At 39.7% G+C, this 26,278-nt stretch overlaps 1 protein-coding gene across 6 annotated transcripts in view; it reads left to right on the forward strand.

Moving 5' to 3' along the window:
- Dnah9 (dynein axonemal heavy chain 9) overlaps window positions 1–26,278 on the forward strand; it is a 334,407-nt gene that overhangs the window by 245,289 nt on the left and 62,840 nt on the right. For 4 of the 6 annotated variants that reach the window (XM_048798092.1, XM_015504497.2, XM_048798093.1 and 1 more), the window contains 7 exons: window positions 2,336–2,524; window positions 5,330–5,565; window positions 11,596–11,718; window positions 13,275–13,479; window positions 16,269–16,433; window positions 20,019–20,159; window positions 24,818–24,988. In XM_048798092.1, the coding sequence (XP_048654049.1) occupies window positions 2,336–2,524; window positions 5,330–5,565; window positions 11,596–11,718; window positions 13,275–13,479; window positions 16,269–16,433; window positions 20,019–20,159; window positions 24,818–24,988 (1,230 nt within the window). Of the gene's footprint in view, window positions 1–2,335; window positions 2,525–5,329; window positions 5,566–11,595; window positions 11,719–13,274; window positions 13,480–16,268; window positions 16,434–20,018; window positions 20,160–24,817; window positions 24,989–26,278 lie in introns of those variants that run through there. The other 2 variants (XR_007345608.1, XM_048798095.1) reach the window with 2 other exon arrangements.

The raw sequence follows: 26,278 nt of genomic DNA on the forward strand, positions 1-26,278 counted from the left end.
TGTGTGTAGAAACATACTAGAGGAAGCATGTATTTTATAGGCAAACTCTAAAGATCTTATTTATGTTATGTTTTGATAATAAGAGTGTAGTCTCAGGGCCTCTCCATGCAATCTCTCCTGCAGGCTAGCCAGATATCTTCCATAGTGACCCAGGACTCCGAGACAGAAAGTGGACAGTCTCAGTCTCTTAAAGCCTGGACACAAAACCCAGCACAATGGCACTTCCACTATCTTCTATCTATCCAAGCAGTCACAGATTCAAGGACAGGGAGATAGGCATGAACTCTTGATGAGGAATGTCAAAGAATTTGTGGCCTTTTTCAATCCCCCCCATTGTTTGATTTTATCATCATCTTTATCAGTTAAGATCTTGCAAAGCAGTTCATTGAATGAGGTTACTCTTCAATTGAGAGTCTTAGCAACACCATCCCTACCAGTGAAGGGAAATATAATCGATTCTTTTTTACATTTATTCCAGACACCACTTATTTCTATAACAAAGCCATATTTTTTAATTTAGGGAGAAATGAGTCATTGCCACCATTAAACTGAGTCATGCATTAGTAAAGAAAGGCTGTACCACAAGTGTGTGTCTGTGCTTGCTTGTGGGACCAGCCTGTACATAATTTAGAGACCCTCCATTCAACTGAATGGTTTGATTTAGACACAGCACCTCCACAATTGGGCGAGAAATCATCCAGATTTCCTAGCTGGCTTGCCTTCCATTCAGCTCCCTGATGGGTTTCCAAAACTCAGCACAATTTTCTGCACCTGGCTAGAGCATTTTCTGAGATGGTTCTCATGGGAGGCAGGATGGCACTAGGCTAGAGAAACATGAGGCACATGTTCTGAAACCACCTCTTTCCTCTACCAGCGGATTGTGGGGAAATACTTACACCCTTCTAGTCTAATCTAAATATGGAATGGGAATGGTGAAGTTAGCGAATTCCTCAGGTCCTTCCCAGTTCTGACACTGTATGGTGGCTTCTTTCAAGGGAAAAATGAAGGGCAAGTCCTCACACAGGAACGAAGCTCCATGAGACACCTTGCAATCCTCGGTGGAAAGATGGCTCTATTCCCAAGGAGAGGGTTGCTATCCCAAAGTGGGCCAGGTCAATCAGGGTGTGTTCTGGAGTCTGTGGTCCTCGGCACACACCCCTGTATGCACAGTACTTCTAGCATTTGTGTCTTACTTACCACGTGGTAATTATTTATAGCACACAGATTTGATTTTGTTTATTTTCATTGTATAATGAAAAATGCGATGGAAGGCAGGCCAGCATTTAGAGAGGGAGAGGTGCCTAGTTTTCTGATAGGTCTTATAGACCAGGTATTGTGCTAAGTGATTAACATATAGATTGTATTTAATCTTCCTAACAACCTGTAAAGTGGGTGTGTCAATCTCCACAGGGGGAAAAGGGCAGAGCCTAAAAGCTTGTTTTTCAGCAAACCATAGCAATCATGCATACCCATGTTCTTAGCAGCCCGATTCACAATAGCCAAGCTATGGAACCAGCCTAAGTGCCCATCAGTAGACAAATGCGTAAAGAAAATGTAATGTGTGCATGTGTGGATATATGTGTGTGTGTGCACACACAATGGAGTTTTGTTCAGCCATAAAGAAGAACAAAGTTATGTCATTTGTAGGAAAATGGTTGGAACTAGAGGCCATCATGTTAAACAACATAAGTACCAAACTCAGAAAGTCAAGCATCATATATTCTCACTCATATGTGGAAGTTAGAAGAAAGTATTTTTTAGAGGGAATCTCATGAAAATATAAGGAATCCAGTAGAGGATGGTAACCAGGGGTAGGGGGAGAGGAAAAGGGGAAGTACCTGCTCATGAAATTGATCAAATTATGTCATGTGCATGTAGAAACGTATCATAATGAATCTCACTATTATATATAATCATAATGCACCAATTAAAAAAAAATACAGTCGGGGCTGGGGATGTGGCTCAAGCGGTAGCGCGCTCGCCTGGCATGCGTGCAGCCCGGGTTCGATCCTCAGCACCACATACAAACAAAGATGTTGTGTCCGCCAAAAAAAACTAAAAAATAAATATTAAAATTCTCTCTCTTTCTCTCCCTCTCTCTCTATCTTTAAAAAAAAAAAAATACAGTCATCTTTCTGTGGTCCTCTTAATGCATAGCCCAGAACAAGGGCTTGTTTGCTGAAATCAGGACAAACCGCACTAATTGAAAGGGTCAAACAAATGAAGTCCTGGCTCTTCCTGCTCTGAACGTGCAATGTGTGATCTCTGTGGCCAGATCCACTGCTCTTTTGCCTGGCATGTGACAGCATCTTCTCTCTGGCCTTTGAAATGGTAGGTTGGAGGACTCGCTTCTGAAAACGTGAGGTGGGCAGAAGCTGTGCAGAACTTGAAGCAGCAGGAAAGGACGTTGTGTGGAGACATTTTGCTTATTACAGCTTTCATTTCGTACCTTGGCTTCTTTACCAAAAAATACCGGCAGAGCCTCATGGACGGGACCTGGCGACCCTACCTGAGCCAGCTGAAAGTACGTACTTCCTGAATCTCTCCTGACTGTGTCCACTCGTGGGTACCAGTGAGGTCACACAACCACAGGAACTCAAACCTTCTGGTGCCCTCTTGCACACTCACTCCTACCGCTCTTTTAGCACCAGGCCTGGGACATGGGTGTCTGTGTCCTTCTACCCTGCCTTGCGTTGTGGCCCACTACCCTTTAGGCCAGCCAAGGACAGAATCTCACTTCTCAATGAAGCTCTTCATGGGAATTTGGGTCCTCTGGCCAGAAGCTCTCTCTTGGCCCTCCTCAAAATAGTAAAACCCAGGAAACCCAAAAAGAACCTTGTTTTTCTCAGATCTTCCAGCTCCAGAGCCAAATGTCATAGGAGCAGCTGGGGAAGTTCCATTTCCCTACTCATTGCACCTTGTCACCAGGCCTCAAAGCCGCCTAATTTGTGCCTGGGACTCCGAGACACGCCCACCACAGCTCAGGTGATTTTGCCATGGGCTGCACAGGTGCTCTTTATATAAGTAGATGAATCTATTCCCGGCTCCTTCCTCTACACCTCTCCCACCCAACTTAATGAAGTAGGGGAGGTGCTAGTTTCTAATCAAAGGGAAATCTAAGCTGCACTTGGATCCTATAGTCAGAATAATTCCTAATATTCCCATGGCATATTCACATCACTCATTATCATTAGTTCACAAATATTCAGTGAGCATCCAGTGTGCCCTACACTCCATTCTAAAGGAGTCTCAGAAGTCATCCAAGATCAGGATACCACCAACATGTTCACAGAGGATCTTAAATTCATAAAATTCAGCTATGGGAAGCATCAGCACCAAAAGTTCACAATGTACAGTAAGGGATGTCTTCCAAAATTCATTGGTAGCTGTATCCCCAGAACAAAAAAAAAAATGCATTTGAGCGGGGATACATGGTTGATTTCCCAGATTATCTCATAAAATCCTACTTCTGTGATGATTTGCTAAACAGTGATTTAAAGACTATTATAGTACTTGGAATGGTACAAGTACTAGTTAAGCTATTATAAGATAGCAGTACTCGTTGTGTTAACTAGTCATGTTAAAAGTACTAATTAAACTGTTATTTTGTTCATCTTGAACACTGGTGGAAATGAGGAAATTGTTGAAAGAACCATCATTAACTGAGCAAATGACAATGAGCTGCTTTGTAGCAGCTGGTGAGGATTTTGCTGGCTTTGTACGGGGTTCTTAAACATTTTTGTGCCATAGACTCCTTAGTCTGTTTTCAGCTTCTGTAACAGAGTACCTGAGACTGGGTAATTTATAAAGAGCAGAGTTTTGTTTTGTTTTGTTTTGTTTGGCTTATGCTTCAGGAGTCTTGAAGCCCAAGAGCTCTGACATCTGGTGAGGGCTTTTGTGCTGTATCATCCCAGAGTGGGAGCCAAAAATACAAGACAGGGTGAGAGCCAGAGAGCAAGAGGGGGCCAAACTCACTTTTACAACAAATCCACTCTCACGATGACTAACCCACTCCACGGTAAGGACAGAAATCCCCTTAGGAGGGCACAGCATCCGTCCCCTCATCACCTCTTATTAGGGTCCCCTCCCAGCTCTGTGGCATCACAAATAAAGTTCTCAGCACATGAATTTAAGGGGCACATTCAAACTATAACAGACACTCTGCTAAAAAAATACTAATGCCTTCTCAAAATAACGCCACTGTGAATAAGATTAAAAGAAAAATGTTAAAACTATATCCGATCCCAGGATGAGAACCTTGAAGGGGCTGATTTCTCTTTAACAGTTTGTTTGATGGCATAGCACCGGCCATTTGTGCCCTTAATAGATCAAGATAAGGGACAGGAGATGGTTTGAAGAGATTTTCCTGGAGCAACTGGGCAAAGCACAGCACAGAGAGGAGAGAGACAGAGGGGTTGAAAGGGACTGTGTCTGACTCCCGAAAACATTTCACTAAATAAAAATAGCCAGGCACAAAAGGTCACATATTGTCTGATTCCATTTATATTAAATATCCATAATCAGAAAATCCATGGAGACAGAAAACATATTAGTAGTTGCCAAGAGCTTGGAGTAGAGAGAAATGAGGAGAGATTATTTCATGCGTACGAGGTTCCCTCTTGGAGCAATGAAAATGTTTTGGATATAGACAGAGCCGATGGTTGCACAACATTGCGAATGTTCTAAATGCCACTGAATCCAACACCTTAAAATGGTTAGTTTTCTGTTGTGTGAATTTTACTTCTGGTTTTTAAAAAGTGTATATGAGTCATCGATGAAAAAGATTGCTTGTAGGAAAATTAAAATAAGAAAAGGAAGGGTCTGGGATCCCTGAAGGGACCCTGGAGAAGCCAAGGGGAAAAGTTCTCAGGGATGGTGGATGCTCTCTGCAGGCAAATGTGCAGAGCAGGTCCTGCGAGCAACCCTGGGAGTAGGATGTTTGGGTCAGGTGGGAAAGTAAGCCTTTCTAACCCTTTGCAAGGTGGTGCAATAGATGAAAGTTTCAGGCTGGTAACTGAGAGACATGGTAGAAAAATAAATGTAGGAGGTTCTATATTAAAATATAACCCATCTCTAGAAGAAATTTGGTTTAGGTGAATATAACAAAGAGCAATGGGCTGATTTTCTATTATTATTTATCTATCAAGAGAAAAAAAAGACTATCAGGACTTCAACAAAACACCTGATTCCAAAAAATGATCACACCCCCATGCACACTCTTTGGGGGAACCTTGATCTTGCTTTTTAAAGTGAGATCTGGGTCCACCACCACCCCCCGCCACTGAGAAAATGCTCCTCCATTCTGAACACATGTGTTCACTTTCACCAGGTTCCCATCCCAGTCACCCCAACTCTGGATCCTCTAAGAATGCTGACAGATGATGCCGACGTGGCTGCCTGGCAGAATGAGGGCCTCCCGGCAGACCGCATGTCCATGGAGAATGCCACCATCCTCATCAACTGTGAGCGCTGGCCGCTCATGGTGGACCCTCAGCTACAAGGCATTAAGTGGATCAAGACCAAATATGGAGAAGACCTCCGGGTCACCCAGATCTGTCAGAAAGGGTAAGTAACTGAGCACGAAAGTCACCATTTTGCCATGGATGCAGGAAAAACAAATGTAAGTGTGTATGTATGGCACATCAAAATATTCTGCTGTCATGTTTAACTGAAAAGAACAAAAAAAAATTTTAAAGAAGAAAAGAAATATCAGGAGCAGACATTAGGCGCCCCCTAGCTTGTCTCTCTTTTCCTGATCTCACACAAGGTCCTTCCTGATTGCTCCTGGTTCTCCTCCCAGTTCCCCCACCTCTAATTAGGGAGTTAGAGTGGGTACAGAATTTACAAAAAGTAGTTTTCTGTGAATGGATACTTGTGCTTATTATACAATGGTGTGAATGTACCCTTAAAGTGATGCAGATGCTAAATTTTATATTTTGTGTATTTTCCCATAATGAAAAATACAGTCACGCGTGTCATTTAATGATAGGGATTCGTGATGATAGGTGCCTTGGTATGCAGTTTTATCATCGTGTGAACATCACATTCTTTTTTTGTTATTGTTATTTTTAGGTACATATGACAATAGAATATATTCTGACATATTGTACATACATGGGATATCACTTCTCATTATTGTGGTTGTTCCTAATGTGGCATTACACTGGACATGTACTCACCCATGAACATAGGAAAGTTGAGTTCAATTCACTCTTCTTTCTATTCCTATTCCCCCTCCCTTGCTTTCATTCCCCCTTGTGTAATCCAATGAACTTCTCTTCTTCCCCACCACCTTATTGTGTGTTAACATCCACATATCAGAGTGAACATTCAGGCTTTGTTTTAAGGGGGATTGGCTTATTTCACTCAGCATGATAGTCTCCAATTCCATCTATTTACCAGCAAATGCCATGGATTTCCAGTTTTCCCAGCATCATTTGTTGAAGAAGTTATCTTTTCTCCAATGTATGTTTATGGTACATTTGTCTAGTATGAGATAACTGTATTTATGTGGGTTTGTCTGTATGTCCTCTATTCTGTACCATGGGTCTTCAATGCATTTTTTGTTACTATAGCTCTGTAGTATAATTTACTATAATTTAAGTTCTCGTATTGTGATGCCTCCTGCTTTATTTTTCTTGTTAAGGATTGCTTTGGTTTATTTTTCCAAATGAATTTCATGACTGCTTTTTCTATCTCTATAAAGTACACCTTTGGAATTTGGTAGTATGGCCATTTTGACAATATTAATTCTGCCTGTCTAAGAACATGGGAGATCTTTCCATCTTCCAAGACCTTTTTCAATTTCTTTCTTTAGTGTTCTGTAGTTTTCATTATAGAGGTCTTTCACCTTTTTTGTTAGATTGGTTCCCCAATATTTTATTTTATTTTATAAAGGGATCGTTTTCCTGATTTCCCTTTCAGTTGATTCATCACTGATGTATAGGAACACAAATGATTTATGGGTGTTAATTTTACCTATTGCAACTTCGCTGAATTCATTTATGAATTCTGGAAGCTTTTTGGTGGAGTGTTTTTGGGTCTTCTAAGTATAGAATCATGTCTTCAGCAAATAGGGATAGTTTGAGTCCTTTTTTTCTTATTTGTATCACCTAAATTTCTTTCTTCTAATTGCTCTGGCTAGAGTTTGTCAAATGCTTTTTCTGCATCTATTGAGATAATCATGTGATTCTTGTCTTTAAGTCTATTGATGTGATGAATTATGTTTATTGATTTCCATATGTTGAGCCAACCTTGCATCTCTGGGATGAACCCCAAACGATCATGGTGCACAATCTTCTAATATGTTTTTGTATGTGATTTGCCAGTATTTTATTAAGAAATTTTGCATTTATTAGCATACTATAGTGATGCAACCACATCAACGTTTGTAGCAGCTCAATTCACAATAGCTAAACTAGGTGTCCTTCAGCAGATAAATAGATAAAGAAAATGTGGTATATATACACAATGGAATATTATTCAGCCATAAAGAAAAATGATATTATGGCATTTGCCAGTAAATAGTTGGAACTAGAGACTATCATGCAAAGTAAAATAAGCCAATCTCAAAAAAACCCAAAAGCATTTAGATATCTCTCTGATATCTAAATGCTAATTCATAATAAGGATAGTAGGTAGGGAAGAACTGAAGTACTTTGATTAGGTTAAAGGGAATGGAGGGAAAAGGGAGGAATGGGAATAGGAAATTTAGTAGAATGAATCAGACATAACTTCGGTGTGTTCATATATGAATACATGAGCAATATAATTTCTAAATCATGTACAACCAGAAGAAAGTATATATTATGTATAATATATACTTTGAACTGTCATGTGTAACTAAAAAGAACAAATAAATAAAGAGTACTGGGAAAAGAAGAATTTTTACATCTGTGTTCATCAGAGATATTGGCCTGAAGTTTTCTTTCCTTGATGTGTCTTTGTCTGGTTTTGGTATCAGAGTGATACTACCTTCATAGAATGAGTTTGGAAAGGTTCCTTCCTTTACTATTTAATGGAATAATTTGAGAAGGATTGTTGTTACTTCTACGAAGGTCTGGTAGAACTTAGCTGAGATTTCATCTGGCCCTGGGCTTTTCTTTGTTGGTAGGCTTTTGATGGCATCTTCAATTCCATTGCTTGAAATTGATCTGTTTAAATTTTCTATGTCCTCATGATTCAATTTTGGTGAGTCATTTGTCTCTAAAAATTTTTCAAAGTCTTCAAGATTTTATTTATTTTTTTATTTTTTTTACTTGGTACTGGGGATTGAGCTCAGGGGCACTCAACCATTGAGCCACATACCCAGCCCTATTTTGTATTTTTTTATTTAGAGAACAGGGTTTCACTGAGTTGCTTAGCACCTCACCATTGCTGAGACTGTCTTTGAACTTGTGATCCTTCCCTCTCAGCCTCCTGAGCTACAAGATTTTCTATTTTATTAGAGTATAAATGTACAAAACAGTTTGTGATTATTGTTTGTATTTCAGTAGTGTCCATCGTGATATTTCCTTTCTCATCATGAATTTTAGTAATTTGAGTTTTCTCTCTCTTTCTCTTTGTTAGCTTGGCTAAGGATTTATCATTTTTATTTACGTTTTCAAAGAAGCAACTTTTTGTTTTGTTGATTTTTAATTTTTAATTTTTTTATTTTTTTTCTTCAATTTCATTGATTTTTGGCATGGAACATTCTTACACAAACTGAAATAGGTATGATGTCACTAGGTGGCATAACTTATAGAACCACTGTCATATAGGCAATCATTGATGACTAAAATGTTGTTTTGTGGCATATGATAGTCCATTAAATAGTTGTTTTGTTTTTTTAAGTGATGGAGGCAATATTTGAACCCAGGTTATCCTCACTGAGAGACCTGAGATTTATCCAACATAGCACAAGTGAGGTGAGGTTTGCTTCTCTGGTCATGTGTCCCTAACATGCTCTCCCACAGGTCTAGTTCACCCAGGATTGTTTACACCTAATGTGTAATGTTAAAAATAACAGTTAAACACCTTTAATCCCAGTTACTCAGGAGGCTGAAGCAGGAGGCTAGAAAATTTGAGGCCAGGCTCTGCAACTTAACAAGACCCTGTCCAATATAAGTATTGGGGTTGTAATTCATTGGTAGAGGGTCCCTAGGTTCAATCTCATGAACTATAAATAATAATTGTAAAACAGAGCAAATGAACACCCAGGAATGACATGATATATTTTTATCTACATCTTCAGTCACAGAATAATCTAACCTTAATCTTCTTCCCAAACTTTGGTTAAAGTATCCCTTTCTAGTCAACAGAATGCATTTTAGATAGAAGTGCAATTGTTTTTAGAGGTGGTGGGGGGGTGTTGCTCATTGCTACATCCCCACTACCGCAAACACCGCCTGACACTTTGTTGGCCTTCAATAAATATTTGTTCAATTAATTCTCCGTTCATGTCTATTGACTACTTTTCTGTTGGATGGTTTTTTAGATTTGTTGTACTTTATTTGAATGCAAATGCTGTATTATCCATACAATGTGTAATCTTCTTTTGTCAAGCGAATGAAAAACCTGTCTAGGCTTTTTATTTGTGAGATTTGACATACTATTGTTCATTTAATTTTGCTTTTATTTGTTCAGACTTATCACCCATTTCTTCTGTGGATCATCTTTAGAAAAATGTCTTTTTTTTCCTCCAGAAATTTTATTATATTTTAGTTTTCTGTGAATTTTCTTTTTACACTGAAATCCAATCATACTTTAAGTTCCCTAAATGAGATGCAGACTAATTTTCCAAGTGGTTAGCTGCTGTCCCAATGTAACCTATTACATTTTCCATCCTTTTCTCGATTAATTAGAAATGCCATTTTACTGTATCATTATTGTATTAAACAGCATTTTTGTTCTTTTTATGTGTCTCATACTAGCTTACTGACCTCGCTTTTAAATTATTTAGTTATAAATTCAGTCACATTAATTGTAGTATTTCTCATTACAAAAGTAATGCATTAAAATTGTGGAAAAGGTAGCGAGAAGTAGTTACTGATAAAAGGAAAGAGGACTATGATTGTTGCTGCATGGTAGAGCACTTGTCTAGCTAGTATGCACAAAGTGCTGGGTTCGATTCCCAGCACATTACTTAATTAATTAAAGTTAAAAGGGTTGGGATGTATATAGCTCAGTGGTGTGGTGAAGCACTTGTCCAGCAGGTGTGAGACCTGGGTTTCAATCTCCAGTACTGCAAAAAAGGAAAAAGAGAAAAGAAATAATACTTTCTATAATTTATCATTCAAAAATATTGCTAACTTGCTAACTTTTCAATACTTGTCTTTTAAGAGTTCTTTTGACTGGGTATGGTGGTGCGTGCCTGTAATCTCAGCGACTGAGGAGGCTGAGGCAGGATTGTCACAAGTTCAAGATCAAACTCAGCAACTTAATGAGACCTTCATCAATTTAGTAAGACCCTATATCAAAAGAAAAAAACTGGGGCAGTAGTTCAATGATAAAGCATCCTTGGGTTCAATTCCCGAGAGAGAGAGAGAGAGAGAGAGAGAGAGACTTTTTTTTACATACCTGTATTGTTGAAGTTACATAAAATATTTTAGCATTAGATAATATGAGTCTTCTTTCTTCTTCATCATTTTATTTTTGTTAACTGGCCTTATGGTATTCCTTTATGATGACTTTAAAATCTTTGTTCAAGTTATGTAAAATGTTTTTGTTCTGTTTGAATTGGAATTACATCAAACTTATAAATTGATTTGAGGAAATTCATTTATTATGTGTTTATTAAATGCTACAAAGCACTGAAAAGTTAAAAGTAACCTAGATATTAATTGATTGATTGATAAATAAGTTAAGTTATATAAATAAAATCTAATATCCAGTCATTAACATTTGCTTTGGGAGAATATTTAATAGCACAGGGAAATGTTTAAACTATATTTTATGTATGAAAACTGGGTTTTAAAGTAAAGATGCCATATGAATTCAATAATATAAAAACTAAATTTGAAAATACAACATGGCCCTCTGTATCTGCAGGACAGAAATCCACAGATTCAACCAACCACACATCAGAAATATATGAAAAACACTGTGCCTATAGTGGACACATGTAGACTTTTTCCTTTGTCATTATTCCCTAAACAATAGAGTGTAACAATGATTTACATTGCATTTACTTTGTATTAGGTATTGTATGTAGAAAGTATACAGAATGATGTGTCCAGGTTAAATGCAAATATTACATCACTTTATAGAAGGGATTTGAGCACCTGCGGATTCTGGTGTCCACAGGGGTCTGAAACCCCACAGTTACCAAAGGATCACTGAATGTCCAGATATACCCAGTAAATGCCACATTGCTAATATAGTTATGATGAATTTCCATAATCTTTTTCGTATTTTGTAATTTCTCCCCATTTCTAAAAATGTACAAAATTACATAAATGTCACTTGAAATAGAGAAAAATGGGGCCACTGAAGACGTTTCAAATAGCTGTGCCTCCAAGTGTACTGCCATGCCTTGGAAGCCATGGTCATCTTATTAAATTGCCTCTGAGTGCACACCTGGCCACAGGCTCACACTGCCTGACTTGCTCCCCCTAGCTACTTGCAAACCATCGAGCGTGCCCTGGAAGCTGGAGACGTGGTGCTGATTGAAAACCTGGAGGAGTCCATTGATCCTGTTCTGGGACCTTTGCTGGGGAGAGAAGTCATTAAGAAAGGACGGTAAGGTTCAGCTATGTGGCTGCCCCTGTGTGAAGAGCTGGTTCCCCACCCCAGTTAGAAATGTGGAGAGGTCTGCTCTTGCTAGAATCTCTTCTCCTCTGCTCTCGTCAAGTAGCTCCCTGTAGCCAGCACACCTTTCTGTCTCCCAGCAGAGGGCTGCTTAGATGCCCTTCTCTGGTAGAGAAGGCTTCCTGGCATGAACTTTGCTTTCTCAGTCAGCAACCCGTTGACTTCCTTCTAAATGGCCACAGTGTACAGTTTAGGAGGAACCTTGGAAGGAAAGTGGTCAAAAAGCAGACTGACACATAAGTATGAACATTTGATCCAAGTCAGATATCTGGGTTCTGAGAACCCAGCTCCTGTCATTTGATTTGCCTTCGACACATCAGTTCAGTGGTAGAGCCTAGAATATGCAATCAAGCCCTTGGGTTTGATTTCCAGCACCCCCCTCCACACCCACGCATACACAGTTCAGGTTCATCTTGGGTGCCATTACGGATTCAGGCTTAGCAAGAATAGGGCAGAAAGAGGATATGGTGCACAAGGGAAAGGAGAAGAAGTAGAAAAGCCATCCTCCCTAAGACGGGGAGTGATAATTATCATGAAGGCATGCTTGAGTTAGGATCTTAGTCCATTTTCTGTTTCTTTAACAAAATACCTGAGGCTGAGTAGTTTGAAAAGAAAATTAGTTTGCTCAACAATTTGGAGGCTAAAAAGTCCATGATCAGGCAGCTCCATCCTTTAGGCCTCTGGTGAGAGCTTTCTGGTTCCATCGAAATATGGTGGATGGTACTATGGCAGGAGGACATGTGAAAAGGACAGAGAGATTGTATGGCAAAACAGGAAGCAAGACACTGATTGAGGAGCCAGGCTCATTCATCTTGTAACCTACTCTCTTTGGAACTTATCCACTCCCACCAGACCTGACCCACTTCAGAGAAGCAGCATAAATCCCTTCCCACCCCTGTGACCTAAGTACCTCCTTCTACTTGGTCCTGCCTCTTAACATCAATATCATAACACAGGGGAGCAAACTTCCAGCCTGTGAACTTTTGGGGGACAAACCATATCCAACTGTAGCAAAAGTCTCACCCACTGCTAGGGCCCTAAGCTGCTTTTCCATGCTCATTTATGTGCTTAATTATTTTCACCCATCAAAGTCATTCTCTTGTCAGCCACGAGGAAAAAAAAAAAAAAAAGTATGACCTATCATAGCCTAAAAACACCTTTGTGCAAAGTACAAGATGCTGCTTCCTCCAAACACTTTACTGCCATCTGCTGGAGCTTTTCCATAATATCCTAATCTGTACTGACCACCACCAGAATGGCTCTCTCTAGAGTTGCACAGTGTACATATCTAACGTGGTGGCCAAGGGAAAGTTGGTTCCCTTCCAAACCTGTACCCTAAATTACGGCAAAGAAGGACCCAAGGGTGCATGCTAGACATGCCTAGGAAAAGTACATCTAAATATAGCCACATTGTTGGCTATGATCTTGGAAAAAAAAAAAATCTCACAGGAAATCACCCCGCCTTCACATGAGCCTGTACGTTCCAGATTCATTAAAATTGGAGACAAAGAGTGTGAATACAATCCCAAGTTCCGGCTCATCCTTCACACCAAGCTGGCCAATCCTCACTACCAGCCCGAGCTGCAGGCTCAGGCCACCTTGATCAACTTCACCGTGACCAGAGATGGCCTGGAGGACCAGCTGCTAGCCGCCGTGGTCAGCATGGAGAGGCCAGATCTGGAGCAGCTGAAGGTGTGTCGGGTGTTCACCAAGGAAGGGAGGAGGAAGGTGCTCTGCTCTAGATCCTGCAGTTCACCCTACTCTGGGAGCAGGGATCGGGCTGCTTTCCTTGCTACCAAGAAAGTGAACTCTGCAATATGGTGGAAGAAACCCAACCCCATAGAGCCACCCAGAAACACCAAGTTAGGAAAAGGAGGATATAGTCAGTTAAAACAGAGGACAGGCAGGAAAAGGGACACTCCTACAGCCAAGAGCAGGGCCTGGCACAGGACTCTGATCCCATACATTCCCACGCCTATGTCCAGCCTAAGTGGAATCAAATCTGCAGTGGTAACAGAAGTGGGTTCGACCCTGCTAGGGTTGTGCCTCAGTCAGCTCTGGGTGCCATAACAACACACCACAGACTGGGTAGCTTTAGCAAAGCCATCTACTGTTCCACGGTTCTGGACGCTGGAAGCCTGAGATGAGGGTGTCACCATGGTCGTTTCCGGCGAGGACTCTCCTCTTGGCTTGTAGGCAGCCACCTTCTCACGGTGCACTGTGCTCCCCCATCTGATCTCCTCTTGTGCATGCACAGAGAAAGAGAAAGCTCTCCTGCATCTCCCCAAAAGAGTACTAATCCCAGAACAGGATTACAATTCTTAGGACCTCATTTAACCTCAGTCACCTCCCTAAAAACACTGTCTCCTATACAGTCACATAGGAAGTCAGGGCTTTGACAATTCAATTTATGAATTTAGGGCAAAGACAACTCAGTCCATGGTGAATATCTCTATTTTCTCTTTTCTTGAATCACGATTAGGTTAGGTTACATGGGTTTAAAATTACAGCACACGTGGGATTGATTTCAGGCCTTCCCTGGGGCTCTGCCTCTGCGATCATTTATTTATTGAACACCCATGGAGCACCAACCGCATAACAGTCAAGGTTATAGGTATAGAGGATTCAGCCTTGACCACAGGAAACCATGCACTTGTCCCCATGGAGCTTATGGCCTAGTAGAAGTATATGCAAAATAAGAATGTAAACCAAGACATGATATCATTTCAGCAAATGATGAGGATTTTTTTTTTTGGTATATGCACATAATGTAATTTATTTTTTGATTTTATTAGTTCTTCTTAGCTATACATGACCATAGAATCCATTTTGATAAAGTGTACAAGCATGAGGTATATCTTATTCTAATTCGGACCCCATTCTTGTGGGTGGGCATGATGGTGGGGTTCTCTAAGGTATTTTCACAGGTGTTCATAGGAAAATCATGTTGATTTTATTTATTTATTTACTTATTTATTTATTTTTGTTTATTTATTTGACAGTCGAATGCATTTTGACACATCATACATAAATAGAGTATAACTTCTCACTTGTCTGGTTGTACCTGATGTAGAATCAGACGGGTCATGTAGTCATCTATGCACATAGGGTGATAATGAAATCATGTTAGATTTAGTCCACTGTCTTTCCTATTTCTATTCCCTCTTCCTTTGGTTCTCCTTTATCTAATCTACTGAACTTCTCTTCTTCTCCCTCCCCATCTCTTTATTATGGGTTAGCTTCCACATATCAGCAAAAAAACATTCAACCTTTGGTTTGGGGGGATTGGCTTATTTCACTTTGCATGACAGTCTCGAGGGATAAGAAATTTGAAGAAAATAAAACAGGGTGATACTGGAAAGCTAGGGGGCTAGTCGACACAGAGCATTCCCAGCCAAGTGAGCAGCAAATTCTGGTCTTGAGATAGGACTGAGGTAGACCAGGGTGGCCACGGCTGAAGCCTCAACATGTAGCCTTTGGATCTTTCCATGGATCCAAAGGCTGCGTGAGGACAAAGGAGCTAGAGCTACCTGAACTTAACTCCCTGGCTCCCAAAACTGGAATAAAAGGTGCCCAGTACCTTGGAATATGAAGCCTAACCATCAGAAAGGGAAAAATGAGGTGGGATTCACTTGGATGCCAGTCTCTCTCCAGCCTTGGAGAAGGCTCTTGCAATGATCTTGTCTAAATTGGGTAAGATGAGTTTCTACTGTTTTGTTTTGTTTCTTCCAAGCAAAGCATAGGAGAGCTGTTCATTTGGGGGCAGTAAAGTGGTGATAAAGAGGACAAGCTAGAGAACTAAAACTTGACCTTTCCCTCTATTCGCAGCAATAAATTACATTTAGTGACACTGAGTATATCAACACTGTGCTAAAGATAGCACAAACATCCCGCAAATAGGAACTGATATTAACCCCACTGGAAAGAGAAAAATTAGCCCAAGTCTCATGCCTCGAACAGTCATTCCCTTTGTCTGAGCGGAGGATGAGTTTCAGGATCCCTCCCTCTTGATTCCAAGACCAGTTGAGTTTCAAGCCACTGGTCTAATGGTATTTGTATATAACCCACTTGCAACCTCCCTGTACTTTTATGTCATCTCTAGGTTACTCATAATCCTAATGCAAGGTAAATGCTGTACAAGTAGTTTTTATACCGTATTGTTAGGAAATAATGGCAAGAAAAAAGTCTGTATGTGTTCAAGAAAGACACAATTTTTTAAAATATTTTTGGTCCGCGGTGGGTTGAATTTGCACATGTGGATATGGAGGACAGTAGTGTAGGGTACTGTTGGGTTTTGACTTATCTGCTCATCTCCTGTTGCTTGTGGTCTCAAGCACCCCACTACTTGGCCTCCACTTTACAGTCTCGAAGGGCAGGGACTCTGGCCCTAGGAACGATTTTTTTTTTTTAATTCAGACTTCTCCCCAGCATAGGATGCCCTGGGCATCTCTGCCTTACTCTTTCTTCCTCCTTATTTGCAGTCAGATCTCACAAAACAGCAAAATGGATTCAAAATCACACTCAAAACATTAGAAGACAATCTGCTCTCGCGCCTCTCCTCGGCATCTGGGAACTTCTTGGGAGAAACAGCTTTGGTGGAGAATCTGGAGATCACCAAGCAGACTGCTGCTGAGGTGGAGAGAAAGGTAACTTTATTCTAGATGGTCCGGGGAGGCAGCCCCCCATTTGGGTCCTCCTGTGATTTTTCTCTGCTCAGTCCTTCAGTCTGACTTTTTGAAAAAAAGAAGAGTAACAGCATTTCCATCTTCCCACCATTCTTCCAAGCAGTGACTACCTCACATTCTGTGTTACAGTTTCTATTTTCTGGAAAATGCTTCTGACATCTGGGCTCCACAAACTTAACTCTGTGCAGTCCTGGCTTTCTGTTCAGGGAATCAGACTTCAAACTGAATGCCTCAGATAGTTTGTGGAATGGCCCCGAAGCTAAGGAATCACATTGCTGTTAAAGTTCTGAGATTCAGGCATGATTGCATCCTAAGAAAACCCACTGGACTAGCAAAATCTCCCAAGTCTGATTTTAATGAGAAAACTTCAATGACATGGCAGGAAACTCAATTCTCAAACTCTCTATCATCCTGGGAAACAATTAGAGCAGATAGTTTCCTTCATCCATTTCACAACATTTGGAAGGTTTTTTTTCCCCCTTGCAGAGAACTAGAAGATGACTTGACGAGGATGAGAGGCCCAGTCTCTCATCCTTTCCCAACAGACATTCAAACCTGTATAGGCCCTTTTGCAATCCCAGTCCTGCTCTTGGATCAGAAGACCAGTTGTGATTATTCATTCTGATTCAGATATCACATACATCTTAACGGTGCCCGGGAACAGTGAACCTTGGAATGAATATGCTTATTGCCGACTTACTGGGGTTTCTCCAAATAGGAAAGACTTTCCCACGTAGACAAAGTAGAAAACTTGAAAAGTAATGGTCAGAGCAGATAAACCAGATCAGACCCACTGTGGGATAACAGCTCTTCACTCAGATTGGAGTGATGATCCCCAAAAGAGGAGGGTATAGTCTAACCCTGGCTCAGCAGAGGATGTGCCCCTCAGCTTTTTTTTTTTTTAATTTGTTCCCATTTTTTTTAGTTTTTTTTTGTTTGTTTTTTTTTAATTTTTATTGTTGGTTGTTCAAAACATTACATAGTTCTTGATATATCATATTTCACACTTTGATTCAAGTGGGTTATGAACTCCCATTTTTACCCCATATACAGATTGCAGAATCACATCCGTTACACATCCATTGATTTACATATTGCCATACTAGTGTCTGCTGTATTCTGCTGCCTTTCCTATCCTCTACTATCCCCCCTCCCCTCCCCTCCCCTCTTCTCTCTCTACCCCCTCTACTGTCATTCATTTCTCCCCCTTGTATTATTTTTCCCTTTCCCCTCACTTCCTCTTGTATGTAATTTTGTATAACCCTGAGGGTCTCCTTCCATTTCCATGCAATTTCCCTTCTCTCTCCCTTTTGCCATTTTTCTATGACCTCTACCTCTCCAGAGAGGACCAAAGAGGTTGTAAAGCAATGATGGCAGAAAGTCCTCTGCTCTGAGCAGGAGAGATCTGGCTCACATACGAGTAGGTCAGAGGATGGATCAGCTGTGTAAAAAATCAGTGAACATTTATTGAGCACTTGCTATCTTCCAAGTATCACATGAAATATTTTTATTTCTTTTGTTCATTTTTTTTTTGGTTGACTCCATAGCTTAGCTATTGTAAATAGCACTGCAATAAATACGAGTGTGCAAATATCTCTTTGATGTGATTTCATTTCCTTTGGATATATACCCAGTAGTAGGATTGCTGCATCATCTAGTTATTCTATTTTTAGTTTTTTTTGAGGAATCTTCATGTTGCTTGCTACAGAGACTATAGTAACTTCTATAGATCTTTCCTAATTTTAAAGCTACTCACTTTATTTCACTTTATGGATTAACCTTGCTTTGTTTATATGTAAAAATATATGTTACTTTTAAAATATATTTTCAAAGAGTCCAAAATTAAGCAATGTATTTGCTTCTTGCCAAACAGCATAAGGATTAGAGAGTACTTTAATTCTGATCATTCCCTCCCAATTTCTGTTATTGTTTTATAATATAGCTAATGTTGTCTTGTTGCTGCTGAGAATCTGTTTTCAGTCTAATTGCTATTCCTTTTCAGCTTTGTCTTTTTTAGTTGCTTTTAATAGTTTCCCTTCTTCTTTGATGTTTCCGAATTTTACCACATAGTCAGAATTTATTTTTTTATTCGTTGTACTCATGATTGATATGCTTCTTCAAGATAAGCGCTGTAGCCTTTTATCAATTTTCGAAAATTCTTAACTCCAAATATAGCTCCCAAAGTAACTTCCAGCCAGAAATCATGATGCAACTCAGGAGGCTGAGGCAAAAGGATCTGAAGTTTGAGGTCAGCCTGGGCAACGTAATTAGCACCCCTGGGTTCAATCCCCTGTACTGAAAAAAACAAAAGAACAACAACAACAAAAAAAAAAAACTTCAAATATTGTCTCTATTTCATTCTTTCTATTCCCTACTTCTTCCTACTAGGACTATCTGAATCTTCTCATTCTATCTTCCAAGTCTCATAAACTTACATATTTTCTACTTTTGTTTCTGAGCTGCATTTGTAACAATTTCTTTAGGTCTCTCTTCCAGTGTGTTTCTTTCTTTTCAATTCAAGCCTCTTATATTTACCTGTATATTTTTTTAAATTTAAATAACTGTCTTATTTTTAGAAGTCTAGTTCGTTCTTTTTCACATATGCCTGTTCTTTTGGTAATGACCTTATTATGTGCTTCTTTTATATCTACTTGTTCTGGAACAAGGACATACTTGTTCTGTCTGCCTTCCCAGCCCTTTCTAGACTTTAAAGACCACTATTCATGAGATAAGGTTTTGTTTTTTTGTTTTTTTTTTTTTTTAGCTTCCAGAAATGAGGGAGAATATGCAGTATTTGTCTTTCTGTTTTAAGTTGTTCAGTCATCTTTAGTTCTCAGGGTGCCAATCCTTCTGGGATTTAGGAGGTGTTCACTTCATTGGAAAAGGTCTTCTAACTGTCCCCTTTGGTAGCACTTCTTCTTGTTGTGAGAACATCTTCAATAAGGATCACTGCTTTTTCTTGTGGACTTTCACAAGTTATCGGTAGTTGATTCTATTTTGGAGTCTGAGGGCAGAGAGCATTAAGGTTTGTATTTAAGTGACATGTTCTTGAAGAAATCTCTCTTCCTGTTGCTTAGGTTTCTCTTCTTATTTTTACCTGTGATAAGAAATTTTCTGAAAATAAAAATTCTTCATTAAAAGAGATTTTCTTTGTGAATTTACGTATTAACTATTTCATTAAACTTTTTTTTTAAAGAAAATTATTTTGCTTCTTTCCATGGACTTCCACTGCTTGGCATGGAGTTCATTTTAAAGCAATATATATTTTTCGCATTTTGAGGAAATCATCTCATCAGCTATGGAGCTAAGAAGCTGGCATATTTCCTAACTATGAGAACCGACAGCTCAGTCTGTGAGAGCAAGATTGTGTATATTGTCCTTCCATTCAAGCTTGATATAGGGCTTTTCCAACTTCTTCCCACTTTTCCCATTTCCATTCACTCCACCCCATACACAGACACACACTACACACACAGAAAGATCAGCTTGATTCTCTGGAAGCCCTATTTAGTTTGAACAATGGCCTGCTATTTATTTTCTCAACAGGTCCAAGAAGCCAGGGTGACTGAAGTAAAAATCAACGAGGCCAGAGAGCACTATCGGCCAGCAGCTGCCCAAGCCTCTCTGCTCTACTTCATCATGAATGATCTCAGCAAGATACACCCAATGTATCAGTTCTCTCTCAAGGTGATTTATACCTGGAGTTTTTTTGAATAATCGTAATCAAGCGGTGTTATGTCTCTAATGTAATTTCCCATGAGAGCTTATCCATGTGCTTCATTAGTTACGGCCGATCTTGAAGATCAAGGCCAGGAGTACTGCTTCATTGGCTTCAGACCTGTATTACAGGTCCTCATTTCTTTAACTGAGTATTTTATAATTCATTGGAACAGAAGCAGGTGCCACAGCAAGGCTTAGCTTCATTCATTCCATAAGCAAATTCAGTATGGGTGGCTACTGGATGTGTGCATGTTGGATGTGTGGACGAGGATATCAGAGAAATGTCAGAAATTTTTCCTGTCCCCAGAGAGGATTGAATATGCACATCACTTGTGTTGATGAAAGACCAGTGCAGGCCATTATAACAGTCAACTTTAAATTACTTTTCTTATTACTTTAATATCCCCAAAGCAACTGTTTTATGGTTGTTGCAATATTCCTGAAGCCAAAGTTGTTAGCAAATTTCAAGTGCTGACTAAACTCATCTTACCCATGAAAAAATAAAACCCATAAATTTTAAGTGAACCTATTTTAAGAGAACTATCATTCTCCCCTAGTGAATTCATTAAATGACCACAATTAAAGAAGCATTAAAAGGAGATCAAACGTTTCTGAGCAACTTCATTGGTTTGACCCAACAGAGAGGACATGCACATGTACAAATAGGAGAGAGACAGAGAGAACATATGTATATGGACACAGAGATTTCTCACACACACACACACACACACACACACACACACACACCTCAGTATGTGTATTACATGCTAAGTCATCATGTGGAGGTCAAGGTGTGGATATGGTGATGAATACCTGAGAAATCAGAAGCCCCCCAGTACCTGGGGCTCATTTAATTGGAGAGGGCTTTTCACCATTTCCCAATCCTTTTCCCTTAACTCAAAATCTCTGCAGATTGGAAGACATGTGGTTATAATATTTTATGTTTTTAAGAGAAACTCGATCCTTGGCCTTATAATCAGATTATGAAAACATATGAAAGAAATATAAGATATTTCAAAAACAGATATAAAAGTTAGCATAAGCCTATTAACTACAGGGTCATCTCCCTAGTTCCAAGAGTAGTTGAAGTTGACTATCAGAAGCCTACCATGGTGACTTGGAAAACAAGATCTGAGATGAAATTCATGAAAATATGTGCTAAAACATGTTATTAGTTGTTCTGCAGCAACAGCATCCTGATCTAGGAAACTCTGAAGCACTACTTTTTAAAAAAAAAAAAAAGAGGTGCACTTTGGGTCTCCATGTTGTTATGAAGAATTGCTAAGAACAACTACTTTTCATTGACCAACTAGATCATTGAAAACAGATGGAAATTCTGAGTGATAAATAGCTGTGGGATGGGTCTTCAAAAGAACAATGCATTTGAAAGTCTCCTGTGATTTGATTTTAAAAAAATCTGGCTACTGGAGTTTCTACAGTCTCAATTTTCATATGAGGATCAATTTTGCAGTTCTCATTTCTGGCACACAAAGGAGAGACATTCTCAGAGTATGAAAACCCCAGAGAGACCAGTGTGCCAGGAGCCACATGTCCCATCTTTCAAAGCGTTTTGAGCAAGAATGCGTTAAAACATTTGTACTTGCTTTTACACAAGCAGAAATTCATCCAAATGCAAGTTTTGAATGAACTTGAAGTTCAACATGTAGTTAAGATAGGAATGAAAGCAAAGTAACTTCTCTTCAAAACTCAACCAAAAGCTGGGAGACACACATAGAAGGCACCACAGTGTCATAGGTGAGAGGACACCTCCCTAGGATATCCTGCAGACTGCTGGGAGGCCCAGCGTAGCTGCTGTGTGCACTCTATAGAAAGGCATGACTGGAGGAATACCATTTCTCCATGAGATGGGAAAGGGATCATCAGATAGACAGAAGCAAGATGAACACAGATCACGGGTTTCAAACAGGGAACCCAAGGTCTTGTTGATCTCTTCTCTTTGGTCCACGGAAGGCTTTTCAAATACTTGAATAGGTTACCAATATTTTAAAATAAGGAGATTTAGTCTGAAGGTATACCTCAGTGGTAGAGGGCTTACCTAGATGCATCAGACTTGGGTTCCATCTCCAGCACCACAAATAATATTATAATAATATAAAGAGAATTCACATAAATACCGATTTGGGGCTTCTCGTGAAAATTGGGAAGATTGACAACATTGTATTCACATTCCACATGGCATGAATTTGTAGCTGCTTCTCCCTAGGTGGGCACATGCCCTCTGTGTCCTGGTAGTCTTCCTCCTCCCTATTTGGTCTTGTACACCTGGTTCCTGGAGGCATTTGAGTTGGACAGTCTTGATCTGGAGCATCCCTCATTCTCTTGGGCATTAGCAGAGCAAAGTGATTCATTCATTCAACAATTCTTTTTCAGTCCTATAATATGCACAGAGCTGGACTCGATTTTGAAAAATGCAACTATTTTTATTCAAGTAGAAAGACAAAACACTAGGCAATCACTCATGGGCCCTAAAAATGTTCCAAAAGCTTGTGAGTATCTACCAGGGGAACGTAAGTCAATAACCAGACCATGTGGGCAGAACAGACCTTCTGGAGAAAGCTGTGGGAGTGGGGATCAGGCCCAGCACCAGAGTTGTTCATAACCACAAAGGGAGAGAAACAGGGATGGAAAAAAAAAGACAGTCAAATGAGCTTAGTGTAAAGAAAATCCTGGATGTATCCAGATTTTTCATTTTCTTTAACTCTCTTCCTGAATCGGGAATCATTTTATTTAAACTTAGTAACTCAAGATTCGTTGCTGATTACTGTTATTTTGATAGAGCCTTAGAAGAAAGCTATAGCAACCACCTAGAAAAGTACCCATCCATCTCCATGGACCTATTCTGCACATGGAAGCTTCTCAAATTTCTCTGTGTGGTTCTAGAGAGCTATGGCTTCATCAGCTCATAGTGAATTAATATTTCACCTAAAATCTACCAAGTGAAGGCAAACATCACAATGGATTGGGCTGAAGATACTGCTGAGATGAAGACTCCAAGGGCTTTGTTTAACAAGAAGAAATGTGGATCTGTGAATGGAGAGAGAAATTCACATTTTTTTTCCTATTTTGCAAATGAAGAACTACTGAGACTCAAATCTTATGTGGTTTCCATCTAGGTTCAAATACTTGGTCTCAAAAAGACTTTAGGTTTTTTTTTCTTCTTTTTCTTCTTCTTAAAACCACACAATGAAAATAGAGAAGAAACTAGAAATCTTCAGAACCAAGACTCCGAAGGGTCCAATTGTATCTTGGCTTTTATTTTCTTTAAGGATTTGTTCTATTCATGTCATACTTAAAGGGTAGCATTCCAAATATTCATTTTTTATGAATAGTCATTATTTAAGTTTAAAACAAGAGAAAATTAACTTATATGATTTTTTTTTACTGCCCATCATACCCATAATATGTAGTTCTAAAGAAGAACCCAAAGCTGGCTGTACTCCCACCATTGCAGAAGGGTTCATAAGGGAAAAAGGACACTTTCAAGGACTCTTCAAATGACTACAAAATTAATAGGAAAAGAACAAATAATATCTGAGACTCTGATCATTATCAAAGGAAAAATCATTAACTAAAAATATTCTCACTGCCTGTTATGTGCAAGGGTCAGTTCAACAAAGTTTTACGGAGGATTGTTTCTGCCCCCAAGAATTTTATCCCATGCTGTAGAGCATCATTAATCCTAGCTGTGTCTACTTTCTATTCAGGTAGTTACCCAACAAAAACTTACTGAATTTAAAGTATATTGACTACTGGATGTTTGTTCTTCACTGATCAAAGCCTTGGGCTCTTCTCTGTGTGTCCTTGTATTTGATCCTTTTCTTTTACTAAAAGAACAATATCATCACAGATTGGGGAAGTTTTAAAGTTATAAAGAAAAGAGTTTTATTTCTGTTCACAGTTCTTGGTCCAAGGTCAAGAGGACACATCTGGTGATGGCCTTATTGCTGGCAGAGTCCTTATTGAAGTGGGGCAAGGCATGTGTGTTTCCTGGTCTCTCTCCTTATAAATCCACCACTAGGGGGTGCAGGGACACACTCCTGTAATCCCAGCATCTGAGGAGGCTGAGACACGAGGATCACGAGTTCAAAGCCAACCTCAGCAAAAGTGAGGCACTAACAACTGAGACCCTGTCTCTAAATAAATTACAGAATTATGGATTGGGGATGTGACTCAGTGGCTGAGTACCCATGAGTTCAATCCCTAGTACTACCCTCCCCCAACAACAACAACAAAAAAATCTCTATTCAATTTTAGGGATTTCACCCTGATGATCTTATCCAGTTTTACCTTCCTCCCAAATTCCCTTTCTCTTAATTACATAGTCAAATTAAGCTTCCACTCTCCTAAAACCTCACACTAGGGATTAAAATCCAATATGATTTTCAGAGGGCACAAACTACATTCAAACAGTGGCAGCCCCATAGCGATCTAATTGTTCATCTGAGCAAACTAAGAGCTAAAGCATCTTCTCTTGTTACCATTGTCTCTTCTTGTCTTCCCCAGATATACTGGGATCACTTTTCATTGGGTGGGCTGGAAAATTGACCACTCATATATAAAAGGAGGTTCATGTAAGTCACCAAGATGCTACCCTCTGTCCTCAGGCCTTCCGAATCGTCTTCCAGAAGGCTGTAGAGAAGGCCGCTCCTGGTGAGAGCCTCAAGGAACGGCTTACCAATCTAATAGACAACATAACCTTTTCTGTGTACCAGTATACGACCCGTGGACTCTTCGAGTGCGATAAGTTGACCTACCTTGCCCAACTCACCTTTCAGGTAAAAATAAAACGAAAAAATAATTTTTAGAAGATAGGTCATTTTTAGTGTCCAGTCATCAGGTCTTAAGAAATTTGCTTCTTTTTTTTTTTTTCTTTTTTTTTCTCCCACTAGCTAGGGATGGAACCCAGGGCCTAAGTTAATGCTCTACCACTAAGTCATGCCACAGCCCTAAAACTTTCTTCTTCTAACATCACTTTCCAAAGAAGTTCCAATAGGTTACATGCATGCTGCCCCCACATTGTCCCCCTCATGACAGATATGCTGAATCAATCATTGTACTTTTTCTTGCTGATCCTGGATGAGCTCTGATCCTTCTAAAAATATCCCTCCAGCAGCCACTGCTAGTCAATCAAAACTGGCACTGAAGATGGAACTAGATGGCCATACTGAAAACTAGAAGATTTTCCAATGCCATCCGAAGTTTCGTTCCATCAATATTTATCTAGATAATAAGTTTACTGACCTAACCTTCTCCCGGGTTAAGAAATCACACAAGACATTGTAGCAACCATGGCCTTAGAAAATTTTCAACAACTTTGGTTCTTAAAGGCCTGGGGAAATTGGAGACTTCTAATATTGCTGCATCTTGAATGAGAAACCCTAGTCTTCCAGTTAATTTCAATATCAAAAAGTCATAAAAATTTACTTCCTTTTACTTATCCCCCTAATCGTTTAGAATTGGGATTTTTTTTCAATATATACATTGGTAGCACAGACTAGACTATCTCAAAGGCCACTTCCAATTCCAAAAGTCAGATATCGTATCATTTTGTGCTGACTCCATGTTCCAAAGTCGAGCTCTATAGATGTGAGCATCTCTTAGTCCTCTCATGTTCTGTAATTCCCAGGCCAGCCTAAATGATAGCTTGGCCTTAGAAAATACAGGGGTTCCACCTCTCACTGAAAATCATGTCTCTAACCAAGCCAAAAGCTTTTCCCCTCCTGCACACACTGTTGTAATTCCCTTCCAAACCTCTGCATTTTTCATTTCCGCCCCCCATCTGAAAGTCCTACCTTCCTGTTCAATATTCCCATCTCTTAGCTTTTCAAGACCTAATTCAAACTGACTTAAAGAGGGCTGGGGATGTGGCTCAGTGATAGAATGCTAGCCTGGTAAATACAAGGCCCTTGGTGTATTCCCCAGTACTGGGGGCAGAGGCCGGGGCATGGGGGGGACTACTTATAGAAAATTTAGTCAATTTAACCCCTTCCTTCCTCTGGCTTGCTGGCCACTCCCTTGTTCAGGGACCTCTCTCCTATTTTTAATTCACATATGTGCTTCTATTT

The sequence above is a fragment of the Marmota marmota genome, unplaced genomic scaffold (assembly GCF_001458135.2).
Source record: "Marmota marmota marmota unplaced genomic scaffold, marMar, whole genome shotgun sequence".
In the NCBI taxonomy this organism is placed as follows: Eukaryota; Metazoa; Chordata; class Mammalia; order Rodentia; family Sciuridae; genus Marmota; species Marmota marmota.